We start from the raw sequence: 13,801 nt of genomic DNA on the forward strand, positions 1-13,801 counted from the left end.
AGGCGAGGCAGGGAAGGGGGGGTCACCCCTGCGACAACACCCCCCGCCACTCCCCACCCCCCCAAATCTGCCAGAGGATCGATACTGTTTGCTGGAGACCGAGGACTTGCTCATCGGCGCACACGCGGGACCGCTGTCATTAGCTAACGGGGCACCGGCGGCCCGGGGGGGCCGAGAGTGGCACCAAAAGTCACTGCAACCTGGGCGAGAGGGGGAGAGAGAAAAAAAAAAACTTCCTACCAATGGACAACAGGAAGTGACCACCACCAGCGGGGAGGCTCTGCTCGGAGGGAGAAGCTGCAAGACAAAGAAGGAGGAAGGAGAGGTGAAAGGGAAAACTGCCCGAGGTCCGCGGCGTGTGCGTGCGTGCGGCTCCGGGAGCAGGGAACAAAAGTCACCCGGGAAGGGGAGACAGAGAGCGGCGGGGAAGGCGGGATGGAGGACGGGTTAAAGGCAGGCGTGTGAAGATCAAGGGAGAGAAGAGCAAAGCAACGCACACGGGCACCGAACAGCAAAGGAACACGGAAAAAGCGTACACAAAAGTTTCTTTTCCTCCCGGGGAGAAATTACTCACACGCACACAGAAATCAGATGCCTTGCAGACCAACTTCTGGGGAAAGAGACCAAGATTGAAGAGGACGCAGAGTGATGTGAAGAAAGAAAGAAGGGGGACACACACACACAAAACCGCCGGAAAAGAAAGCAAAAAGCAGCGCAAAAGAAACTGAGAGCCGGGGGGGAAGAGAGAAAGACAGAAAAGCGAAGATCGTGACCTCCCTCAGCAAGTGAACCTTGCACATATGTTGTGTAAAGTGTGTGCAAAACAGAGCCCTCCTGCGCGGTGCGTGTGTGTCGCTGCCGCCGCCGCTGCTGCCGCCGCCGCGGTCGGTGCCTCTCGCAGGCGGCGCTGCCGGTGCCGGGGAGACGCATCATTTGGCGGAGCGAAGCGGCTAATTGCGGAGCCCCGTCCTTCATTTACATATGCAGCCTGAGTCCGCTGGAGCCGCGCCAATCCGCGCTCGCCCCCAGCACCATTAATCGCCATGCATTATTCACAATCATAATTACAGAGCCCCATGCGCGCTCCGCGCAGCCGCCCCAGCCCGCCGCGCACTCCCCGCCGCACCGCGCACACCCCGCCCGGCTAATCCCCCACTCGCTCACCCACTCACCCGCTCACCCACTCACTCCCAGTTTGGTTGGCTGGTTAGCCTTGCCTTTTTTTTTTTCCTTTTCTTTCTCTCTCTCTCTTTTTTTTTTGTTGGTTGTTGTTGTTTGCTTGGTTGGTTGCCTTTTCTGTTGTTGTTTGGTTTGGTTTGCAACTCGACTTTTATTTGCGAACAGTTATTTCCAGCCCCATTCCCTCGTTCCCAATTCCTCCCCCCTTCCCACCTCCGCGTCGCTGATGCCACTGCAAAAAGCAGAGTCAAGACGGCTCAGTTAGCAGCATGTCTCGTCGAAAGCAAGCGAAACCCCAGCATCTCAAGTCGGACGAAGAGCTGCAAGCGGAGGTAGTTTCTGAGCACGGTAAGGGCTCCCGCGCCGCGTTCTCCTTCTCTCTTCTTTTGTGAGCGCGTTTCGGCCGAGCTAGGTGGGTTTACGGTGATGGTGAGCAGGGGAGCGCGATCGCTCTGCAGCGGGAGAATGGGAATTAGAGCAGCTGGGGGAGAGGCAGCGGAACTGAGAAGTTCGCAGTTTAGCCAAGTTTCTGCCGCCCACCCCCCGGCTCCGCGGCCCTCCCCGTACCCCCGCCTGGCCTCACCAGCGCGGTGCCGCGGCGGGGCTCGGCGGCCCGGCCCTCCCGCGCTGGGCTCGGGCGGCTGCGGGAGCGGGCACCGGGCGCAGCGCCTGCCGCCGCCTCCCGCCGCTGCGCTCCCCCCCGGCTTTCCGGGTACCTCTTTTTTCCTGCACACGCAAACACACACACACACCGGTGCGGACAAGAGCCATGTTCCCCTCGCCCCGCTGGCAGCGAAGTTGGGGCGGCCGGGATGCCCTTGCCCGGGACTGCGGGCTCCGGGGCCGGGGGGGGTCCCCAGCTCCGGGGGGGATCCCGGGGCAGCCCCGCCGCGGCCGATGCCAGAGGCCGCCCCCGCGGGCAGCCCGGCCCAGGCTGGGGGGGCTTTGCCCCGGCCGCTGCCCCCGCTTGCCCCGGCGGCGCGGGGGGGGCCGTTGCTCGGCAGCGGGGAGGGAACCCCGAAGGCCGCAGGCAGAGGACCCGGGGGCCGCGGGCAGGGCGCCCCGGGGGCTGCGGAGCTCATTGCATTATCTGCGAGGAGGTTGAGCTCTTCGGCCGCACCACCCCCACCACCCCCGCCTTTCCCCCCCGGCCTCCTGGCTGTGCTGCGGGGTGGCCGGTCCCGGGGGGCTCGGGGCGCCCCCGGCGGGCGCTGCCGGCGCTGGGGGGGGGTCGCCCATCCGCCATTCCCCGCGCCCTCCCCGCACGCAGGCACGCGCACGCTTCGCTTTTATGCATCTGGGTGCCCAGGCTGCTGGTGAACAAGTGTCCAGAGCGGCGAGGCTGCGGGCTGCGGTCACTCCTGTCTCCACTGTGCTGTATTTTTTTCGAGAGGAGGGCTGCAGGGTTTTTTTTCCTTCCTTTTTTTTTTTTTTTAATTTTTTAAAAATTATTTTAGTTTCCTTAGTAGCCCTTGGCATTGCAGCCTGCAAAAGCACGCCACACCCCACGCGCACTTTCCTGGGCTAAGTTGAGAGCTTCCACTTGAAAGTTTTTCTTTTCCTCGGTGCACAGAGCCCACTGCTCGCCCAGCTGCTCGCCTGGCTGAGTGGGAGCCCCAGGTTCTCTGCTTGCGGTGTAGGCCCTGGCTCTGCTGTTCTCTGCCCCCTCTCCCTCCCTTCGGAAAGAAAGAAAAACCCCATTTCTGCTTCAAACCCAGAATGACTTCCAGGGTGCATCCGTGGGGAGAGCCAGGCAGCGAAGTTGCAGCCCGAGGAGGATTTTGACTATTGTATCTGAACTTTACAGCCCTGAAGCTTAAGGCAGCGTGAATCCACTTCATCAGGTTAAAACATCTGTCAGACTGGCAAATCGTTCGGCCTCCTGCTCCTTCCCAGGGCGTTTGGGGAGCCAGGGAGGGAGTCCCACCCTGGCCAGGGCTGCTAAGGGGGCTACTGCCACCGCTCCGGGAAAAGCCACTGGGGTGCTCACAACAGCAGGCACAGGGAAACGCTCCCGTGTGTCACAGCCGAGGAGCAGAGCGGGGCATCTGCAAAAAAAAAAAAAATTTTTTCTTAGGAAATGGTGGTCGCATAAAATAATTGAATATAGGCAAACAGATGAGAATTAGAATTTTATTATGTCAACAACATTTGTTGAGCCCAGCCTGTGTTGGGGTGGGTGCTAGGACTAAGAATTGATCACTGGCATTATAAACTTTTACATGCTCTGAATCCATTTCAGCTCAGAAAAATAAAACGCTGCTACTTCATTATGACACTCCTGGCAAGTCAATAAATTTAAAAAAATTGTTAAACTAGGTTTTTGTTTTGTTTTGTGAATCTTATCTATGTAGCCATGTCACCCGAGATTAGAACAAGAGATATGCTAAAAAGAAACGCTTGCATATGGTGGGTAGATTAAGGACAAAGAATCTTTTTGTCATGGAAATGTTTTTTTTTTTTTCCCTTTTTTGGGGGGGTTTTGTTTTGTTTACTTCATCACATAGAATTTCTCACACTTGGTTTGTTTTGTATTGCCCTCAATGACTACATGATCAAATGAATGGATTTATTTCTGCCGAATGAGAAAGACAGTCTTTCCATCAAAAGGACTACATTGCATCCCAGTGAGGAATTTTAAAGCGTTATTATTGTGGTCCCTGAATAGCACAAAATCGGCTTTCACAGCAGCCCTAAAATGCAACAATGTAAATACTTTTCAGCCTTAGAAGGCCGTTATCAAAATGTGCTATGTTTCCTTTTATTAAAACATATTTTAATTAATAGAGTGAAACCCTGCATAGTTAACAATTAACAAGCCAAAGTAGTGCTGTTGGTTTTGCACTTTCATTTGGGAAATGTGAGTAAGGTGGAGGCAGGACACACGAGCAGAGGAGCTATCTGGTGCACTGTGGTGTGGTGTAAATCATTTACACATTATATTAGGAAGCCTAACGATTGCTATACTGAAAGCAGTTTTATAGGCCAGATATAATGACCGCTCCAGATCTCGTGAATTAAAGCACTTCTTGTCAAGTCAGTGCTCTTCGTTTCTGTTCAGGGCTGGAATCAAGATATTGCTACAGTTCCTGAGCGCATTTTGCAACAGGCCAAAAATAGTTTGCAGGGTGCCAGGGTATTTGTCGTTTCCAGAAGGCGAGCTGTTCCAGCAGCGGTGCCTGCTGCTCAGAGCCTTTTCAGTGATGTGGCTGTTTTATCTTCAGAGGTGGAACTTGTTGTTAACGTGAGATTAAGCAGGCGAAGCTGATTATTTATTTAATGAAATCGCATTTAATATCGCCTCAAAATAGATTGTATTAAGCAAAGCTTTTAAAAATGAGCGTCCCATGAAGGTGGCCCTTGGAGCCCAGAGGCGGCCGGCACAGCGGGGAGCAGGGGCACGGCCAGTGTTAGGCCACATTTTAAGTCGCCTGGTCTCGCCATAACTTTGGTGCTAACGTGGGCCCAGAAGTTTTAGAATCAGAGCAAATGATTTTATAGCCAGCATGGGCTACAGCATCACACAACTGCCTTCAAACAGGGCAGTGTCATGGGGGTGAGAAACTGTGGGAAATCTGATGATAATTAGCAATGTCATCAGCTACAGATTTACATTCAGAATCGTTTGAAATTATTTGTCAGAAGGATAATGCTAAAAATGTATTTTGTAATAATTTCAAAAGGAAGTGTTAACAAACAGCTGGCCATGATATATTGCTTGAATAATTGCACTGTTGAAGAGTGAACAAAAGATACCTATTTAAAAAAAACCCCACACTTTGAGGTTACTAAATTAGAAGATATGATGGAAATCATTTAAAACCAGCAGCAGCAGGACTCAGATGACTGCCTGTAGAACACAATAATCTCGTTTTCCCAGTAAATGTAAAGCATTGTAATAGCTGGAATTACATTTCTAATACACTTGCCTAATTCAACAGATTACAAACAAATCAGAATTATAGATATAATGCACATACTTGAACTCCAATTAATATTTATGTTAAACCACAGATACAGGGTTTGTGTTTTTAAAGTAGGGATAATAAAAGGGTTTTTTTGTAGTGCTGAGAAGTGATTCTTAAGAGTGTGCAAGTGAGGTTCTGGTAAGGGTGGTGACAGATGATGCTTTGGACTTTTTCATGCGAAGTTTCTGGCAAAGATGCATTGTTGTTTAGTCGGAGGTGGAAGGGATATCTTGTAGTGAACTGTGTAATGACAGTTTTCTAATGTGCCTTTTACAATCATTTCTTTAAGCATTGGACCTGCTCCCCACCCCCACTCTTAAGTGCATGCAGCATAGTTTAAACTAATGGATCTTTTTCATCCTGATGGAGTGGGATTGGGCTGTGCAGTTTTGAGCAGCTCGTGACTGCACTCGGTTATTCTCCTGGAGCATGTACACAGCACACATGCTCGCTCCAGCAGCAGCGCGGCTCTTGTGGAGCAGCCAGCTTCGTCTGAGCGTAAAAACACATTTTGGAAGGACATTCCTACGTGCAAAACAGAGGTTATTGCATATCGGTTAGACTCTATTGCTTTTAAAACTTGAGAAGTCACAAGCAGCTGTCAGTAAACATAAAACTTGGGTGATTTTTGCAAATGTTTGTTCTGAGGCCATTGCAAGAGAAGGCTTTTTGTTTTGAAAAATAAAGGCCAAATTAAGTATTGCTATAAATTGCCCCTTTGATAAGAAATGACAATTGAAACTTTATATCAATAGTTCTGCTCTTATGGTAGAGGCTTAACATTCAAACTATGTAACATCTGTATTTGTATAATTTTTAAAATATTACATTTTGAACTGTGTTAGCAGTAGGAAAAATTTGGAATAATAAGGAAAGTACAACAATCAGCTGATGTGCTGGTGTCTGTGTAACAGTGAAAGCAGCCAAAACTGGGTCAGATTTTAGCTGGTGGTGCTGATCCCGAGGAAGCCTCACCACCTCCGAGGTGGGCACGAGGGCTCCTCATCTGGGGTGGCAGGGAGGAAATTTTGAAGGTGGTGGTTTAAATTCTTTGTAATTAAGCTATTAATATGCATACACTTAGCTGCTGAAAATGACTTTTCCATCCCTAAGAAAGAGGAAAAGCTACAATTCAAAAAATGGGTGGCATTTAAAAAGAAAAGAGTAAAAATAAACAAATTAGTAATGAGTATTAGTGCCATTTCTGAAAAATAGTTTGATCTTGGGAAGATTTTGTGCATATCTTTCCTTTATTTGATTTGTTGACTGCCAAGCCAGGACAAGCATATCTGTTGACTATCCATCAGTCAGGATATGAGTCAATCACTTTTGCTGATAATAAACCAGGTCTGGCATGACATTAAAATAGTTGAGGACTGACATGTTTCCCCAAATAGAGCATGTAAAACTAATTTCTTTAATAATACTGCATTTGTAAGACGAGTAATTTGAAATACTTATTTTTCAGAGAAAGCATGAGTAAATGTAGTTCCAGCAGTGTGTTTTTATTGAGTTGTACATTTAAATGTAAAGGGCCAGAATGCTGTTTTCTTCACCCTCTTAAAATTTCCCACTAAATGTAGTGAAGGTTTTCCATTAACAAAAAAATAGAGAATTTAGCTCAAAATAGATTTTTAGGAGCTGGTTCAGTTACAGTGCTGTTGGACATGGAGTACATTTCTTCTTACCAAGGAAAACCCCTTCAGAATTGGGAAAGCCAGAAAAATAATTGTTGAAAAAGGTGATAGAAAACTATCATGAAACACAGTTAAAAATTGTGTTGCTTTTAAGCTGAAAAGTGGTGGGCTGAAGAGCGGGGTCTTTAGTATTTCCTTGCTGTAGTTAGGGTACACTAAGTGAGCACACATGAACAACAGTTATTATGGGGTAGGCAAGAGATTTAAGCGAAATCTCTAAAAAGAGCCCTTCTGAAGTGGTGATTGCCTGTCTGTCTGCAATACTGATGTCTTCCCCCCCTCCCCCCAAAAAATAAAAGTGGACCCTATCACTAGTTGAAAAGGAAACACCAAAAACATTCCAAACTTTTGACACAGAGAGCGAGGCACCCCAAAATATTTGGGAAGGCTGTTGACCTCCTCCAGGAGCTGCTGGCCAGGGTGGGTGCTGCAGGGATGGATGCTGCGGGGATGGGTGCTGCGGGGATGGGTGCTGCGCGGTGGGTGCTGCGCGGGTGGGCGCTGCCCTGCGCGGCCGCGCAGCGGGCTGCTGCAGGAGCTCAGCCTGCAGCCGGGAGAAGGTGGGGGCGCAGAGTGCCAGCAAGCTTCCTCTGGATCTCCCCGAGGGTGGGTAGTTAGGAGTGCTCTGACAAGGCTTGCTGATTTAACCTTTGCCTGCTTTGCCCTGCCAGGGGTGGCCACTAGATGTCAAGCTCATAATACAATTAGTACATCTGTGCAGTTGACCTTGGCAGCACGGCTTACCACTGTTCTGTTAAGTGTTAACACTGAATTTGAGTGTTAACTAGAGATCCCTCGGAGTTTGCTACATGCTGTACAGCTTATCAAATGCCCATCTAGTTCAGCACAAGTGTTTACAGTTCTTCAAGAAGGAAAAAGGTTTCCTTTTGTGAAGCCCAGCATCTTGAGCTGCTTAATTAACCCTGCAGGTGCCAGGTTTTTTTCCCAGTTATTCAAAACTGACTTGCTGTTCAGTGTTTCAGGAGATACCTTCTGCTTGTGCCATTTGATAATTTTATTTTATGATTTTGTTGATGCAGTAAAGTCACCAAAGCTGCAGATGGTGAAAGCTAACGAATTTGTTTAGATCTTTACGTGCTTTGCTATCCTGTGCAATGCAGCAGTAGACAAGAACGGTAAATGAGCAAAACGACTGAGCTGCCCAACTGGTGTTGAACCACGCTGGGTTTGCTCTTCCAAGCGCTCCTTGCATGTGAGTAATTTTACTCAAAGTAGTGGTGCCATTGAGGCCAGTATTTGTAAGTTGAGTTTTGAGATGCTGAGGAGATGCAGGACTGGTCCTCACCTTGGCTTCGCTTGCTGTGAGCCCCCAAGCACAGAGCTGTTAGCGTCTCTGTGGTGGTTCAGAGAGTGGCTGGCTTCATTCTGCAGGGTGTTACAGTTGCGTAGTTTAAGTTGTAGTTAATTATATACTTTTCCAAATAGGAAAGGTATGCAGAATCTAGTGTTCTGCTGCTTTCAACCAGTCTATTTGTTTTGGTTTGGTTTTTTTCAGTGTCTTTTTCATACCAGCTATGTTAAAAGCATTGAACTAGTTTGGGGTTTTTTTAGGATTCCAAATAAAACTTGTTGCATTCCAAATAAACTTGGTTCTTGCAGACATCAGCATATTGGTACACAAATTCTATGCAAGCCGAAATTAATGTATACATGCTGTAACAGCCAACCGAGTAGCAGTTTATATGGTTGTGAAAAACATAACGCAGGTCTTATTTAATATGATACCTTGTGCAGATATTCCAAACAATTTGTGAGGCTTGCATCTGTTCCACATCTGCGTACACGTAGAAAGGTGCCAGTGTTTGAGATAACGAAGTGCTTCACTGCACAGATTAGAAACTGCAAATGTTTTCAGCAGAATACAGTTCGTGCCTGTGCCACAGGTGGCTGTTACTTAACAAATTCTGAGATTTAGGCTACTGAACAGCTCAGACCCAGCATGCCAGGTCAGTCCTAGGTTTTGCATAGCAAGAGTGCCCTCCACTGTTCACATCCACACTAACAGCTTCTGTGGTCTGAGAAAAAGGACAGAAAATTTTTCTTTTGAGTCTGGAATTTCTTCTACATTGTTAAACACAGTAGGGGTCTCTATTTGTCTCCTCCTGTTTCACAGCTTGGGCTCAGTATGTGATAATTCATCTTTTTTTTATGGGATTCAAAGCTATCATAAAGAGTTAAAAAGAATTAATTTGCAAGAAAATAAACGTGTTCTAACAATTTAAGAAAACTTTCTTTAAAAGCTCCGCCAATTGTAAGAGATGATAGAGCTAAGGAAAAAGTAATACTGTTCTTCTCAAGGATCAATACGTTGCTACAAGGCTACTGTTTCCAAATGAGTATAATTTTGAAAACAAATTTATGAGTGTTTTAAAATATGTTTTCTTATTTTATTTCAATTGAGCTCAGGCAAAAATAAGTTTGTGTATTCTGATGATAGTAGTAAATAATTGTCCTGTATCGGTGCACCATGCTCAGAGTTTTATTTATAACATTGGTTGTTTAAATAGATAAAAATGCTGTGAGTTGCACTTTGAAATTATTATTGGATTTGCATGTGAGAGCATTTTGTACATCTGTCTTCATAGTTAGCAGACATTTTATCTTTAGCATCAGCTAAGGTTAGCAAACACAGTTTTTTCTGAAACTTCTTCCCAGTTTGTACACTGCTGCTCAGTGAAAGATCAGTGGGGTGGGTTTTTATTCCTGAGATTCCCACATGTAGAAAATATTGTCTCAATTATGCAGCTCTGAACATAGGAGTAATAGTAATTCATACAACACTTTTCTATGCTTTCCTTATTATTACTGCATGGAGCCCAAAAAGAAGCTTCAGAAAATATTCTGCTCACGCATTTGTTGGATTCCTTTACATTGCTTGAATGCTTCAGGAAGGAATCAGCAACATGAAATAGATGAAAGCCTAGAAAATGTTGGTTTTCTTACCTGGTTTTACTCAAGTGTCTTATGAATCATACGTAATTTGGGGGCTCTGTGACACAGAGTTACAAAATACAACAAAATACCCAATTGTCAGGGAACATTTGATTGCAGTAGTCCTCATTTAATATAATTGAAAAGGTGCTTTTCAGGCCATTCACGTGTACAGAACTACAAGTGATTTAAGTTGAGACAAAATCAAAAGATTCTGGAGCAAAGATGAAACCCGGTGTTTGATTGGGGCTTTTGCGGGGCTGGAAGCAGCTAGCCCTAGTGAAGGGGGCCTTTCACAGACAGCATGCGTTTTCAGAATTAACCTGACTAGAATGCGACGTTTAATTTCAGTCTTGGTCGCAGAAGTAGATGGCAGCGTTTTGGAAGCATACATTCACTGTATTTTCCCTTGCACATCATGCAAGAGGCTTTCTTCTCACACAGGGCAGACAGACATATGCCTGCGATAAAAATTCAGAATTAGTAAAGCTGGGTTGAAAAATCCTGCATGCATGAGGTCAGAAGCTGTGGCAATTTTTTTCTCAGCTCTACACGTTGACCGGGGGACCTGTGGCACCCTTTGAGCCCTCTCCCTTCCTCAGGTATGCGAGGAAGCAGGCCATCCCCATCCTCCCTGCAGCCATGCACTGCTCCAGCTGGGGATGCCTTGGGGCCGGTGAGCTTGGTAAAGGGGGCAGAGCAAAGCCTCGGGGTGCCAGCCCCCGTACCCCCCTCACCTCGGGGTGCCAGGCCCCGACACCCCCCTTGCCTCAGGGTGCCAGCCCCCTGTACACCCCTTGCGTCGGGGTGCCAGCCCCCGTACCCCCCTCGCCAAGCCAGCAGAGCACCTGAGCAGCCTCGGGCAGCTCCAGCCCAAAGTGACTTTCTCAAAATCGCTGCGTTTGTGTTTCTGTGGGCTGATCGTAGGGCCAGAGCCCAGCGATGCCCAGCGCCAGAGCGCTGCTGGGGCCCCTGCAGCTCCACCGGTTGGTACCCGCTGAGCCCCCTGCCCTGGGTACCACCTGAGAGATGCTGCTGCCGTTTTTCACCTGTTTTCATAGGGTAAGCTTTACGTGCTGTAATTCATCTTGTATCCCGTAGCAGCCTCAGATTAGTCTGTTAGCTGTTAGACTACTAATGAGAAAAAGAAAATAACTGAGAGGTTATTAGTGGCTGAGATCCTGACTGCTTGACAAAACTCCTATTCAACACCTTTTGTGTAACTAAGAACTGCAAAATTCAGCCCATGTCTATAAGATTAAGCAAGTGCTCGATTAATTCCGGAAAAGTCCCTGCAAATTTTTACTGCACCACATCCTCACTCTAAGAATAAAAATTATTATTTCTCTTCAGGAAAATGAAAAGATTAAATTCTTCAGTACGTGGTGGATTTAAGCACGTCATAGTTTATCAGAAAACGAAGCAAACTGTAAATCATAAGGAAGTATGCAAAAGGCTGTGTTTTCCTGTAATTGGTATATGCTGTAACTAGACCCAAAAAATAATTTTTAGGTTAATATTTTAACCTTTAATGTTTTTAATAATCTGGAGTAACTACAAAATTTTGGTATTTCTTTCTGTCACTCATAAAGTGATCGACTTTTCCCAAACAACAAAAATACCCTTTTGTGGGGAGGCGTATGCTTTCAGGCTTTACTCCCTGTTGAAGCCGGTGAAGACTTACACTTCAAAAGCAACAGCAGATACAGTACCCTGGTGCTTCCGTATTAATAAGTTCTACTGACAGGGATGTTAAAAACCTTATTTGTGAAATACTAGGGCAATGTCCATTTCTCCAACGCACATTTATAGACATTAAAAAATATTCAGCAGTTTTTATTCTCAGTCTTGCTTTTTCCCCCGTGGAGTGCTTCTCTGGGGCAGGACCTCAGGGGTGCTGTTTGTGTGACTGGTTCCTACTTTCTCACTCCCATTCATTTCGGTGGTGGTTCCCAGTACGAGTAAAGGCTGCTTCTCTGGGTAGGAGTCGTTGGACTGAGCCCCTGGTCTGTCACTCTGCGAAGCATCTTAGTGGCCCCAGCGTGCTGTGCAGGGAGTGTACTGTCACCGTCACCGATGGCAAAACAGCGCTTCCCTCAGTGCCGCCTGTGTCACCTGCTTGCTTACCAGGGCAGGGAGGTGCAGCTTTCAGAGAGATTGAACTTGTGTTCTTAAGAAATGCCAAAATCGTTTATCCTACGTGGAAAATACTATGGTGAGGTTCTTTTTGTGCCTGCTTTGAAGTTGATGTGGGGGAACAAAAAAGCCCTAATGGCTCTAAAATATTTTTCAACAGCAGTCCTTGACTATTTCAAGACAGATGCAGAGCTGAATGAACTTAGATTGGTCATTTGAAAAGTATGCTCCCTGGGTTTGGGGCTTGGGAGCGGAGGGCAGGAGGGATACAGACCCAAGTGGCAGGTGACCCTCAGCTGGGCGCAGGCTGGTGCCCCTGCAGTAGCACGAACGGGCACGTGTTCCCGTGAGAGCAGAGCCAGCACCGATCGTCTGAGAGGTAGCCGCGCTGCTGCGTTCCACTGGTGCTTTCTCACAAGTTACATGTCGGATGCAAACTGCTGCTCCTTCGAGTGTGTGAATTGGTACGCCAGGCTGGTTGTCGTCCTGGGGTGCTGAACAGGTCCCTGTCGGTGCCTCCTGCCAGCGGACATCAGTAGTTTGAGGTTCTCTTGGAAGCTTACACACTATACATATTTGTTTTGACATATATAGATCAAGAGCCTGTCTTCTAGTGTAGAAAATAATACCTGTTTTGATTGTAAATGGGCTTGGTGATTACTGTACAATGTCTGAAATAATTAGCTTGCTGGTGTTTGATCAGCTCGTTCTAGATCAGAGGACAGCCATATTTGAATGGCTACATTGCCTGAATCCATCACTAATTACTTAAAGCTTTTGTGCAAGGTTTGTTTAGAGAAAGCTCTCCTTAAACAAAAGCATAGTGATATATAGATAAAAAGCTGGAAAAGGAGCTGCACAGTTTGCATCTTCTTTTAGAATCAGTCCTTTTTTGCAGCCGTGCCTTAATAGTAGCAGTAGTAGTTGTAGTGGCAGCAATAATAATAATAATAACAATAATAACAATAATAATAATAATAATAATAATAATAATAATAATAATAATAATAATAATAATAATAATAATGGGCAACTCTCTTGCCCAGCTTGCCAAGGTTTTGAAATAAGCACTGGAAAATCCCAGTGAAAGCCTTAGGAGAGACGTCGTCCCTTCAGGCGTGATCGGTACTACCAGCCAGGGAACTCACTCGATCCTGAATAAGGACCAGAGGATCAGACCCCCCGACTGTGAAAATGTAAATCTGTAATGTAAATAAGGATTTGTTTGAGTTGTCTTAGTTTGGAAAGACTCTTGAGAGAGGTGAGCACGTTGGGTGCCTGGCTGCTCTGTGCCCTGCATGCTGCTGCTCTGCAGGGGGATGCTGGGGACCCTGCTCGCCCACCTCGCAGGGGGCTTCACATGCTCAGCACCGGCTTTAGGATACCTGCGGCCAGCACACTCTTCTTCTCGTGGTGAATCACGCTATCTTCTGTGATATTTTTGTAACACAACGTGATACTTAAGTTTCTAGGGCAGCATTTGCCATAAGGATTAGTCTGGTATTGTCTAGCAACAGCTATATATTATCGATCTGAACCCCAGCAGTGGAACAGCTTCAGCACCTTGTGCAGAAGTCTTAAATAATATTTGACTGTTTTCAATTGCATCTCATTTCCCCCTCCCGAAAGGAGAAGGAAGGGAAAAAATCCAGTAGTACTCAAACAAGAGTTTACCTTTTAGCTGGCAAATACAGGAGGATTTTCTGTAGATAATATTTAAAATCAGAAAAAAAAATGCAGAGATCATTTCTCAATAGAAAATGCATGTCTTTTATTTAGTGGCAAGCAATGGATATATAAATGTGTAAATACATAGTGCCATCTTAACAGTTTTTTTAAGCTACAGTTTTAGAAGGTGCAGGGAAATAA

The 13,801-nt window shown here is 46.5% G+C and overlaps 1 protein-coding gene across 1 annotated transcript in view; it reads left to right on the top strand.

Moving 5' to 3' along the window:
• Positions 1–1,311: 1,311 nt before the first annotated feature.
• Positions 1,312–13,801, top strand: part of SALL3 (spalt like transcription factor 3) — a 22,933-nt gene continuing 10,443 nt past the window's right edge. The window contains exon 1 of the mRNA XM_005238903.3: positions 1,312–1,527. Within this exon, the coding sequence (XP_005238960.2) occupies positions 1,449–1,527 (79 nt within the window). The 5' untranslated portion in view covers positions 1,312–1,448. The remainder of the gene's footprint in view (positions 1,528–13,801) is intronic.

This window comes from Falco peregrinus, chromosome 3 (assembly GCF_023634155.1).
Source record: "Falco peregrinus isolate bFalPer1 chromosome 3, bFalPer1.pri, whole genome shotgun sequence".
NCBI lineage: Eukaryota > Metazoa > Chordata > Aves > Falconiformes > Falconidae > Falco > Falco peregrinus.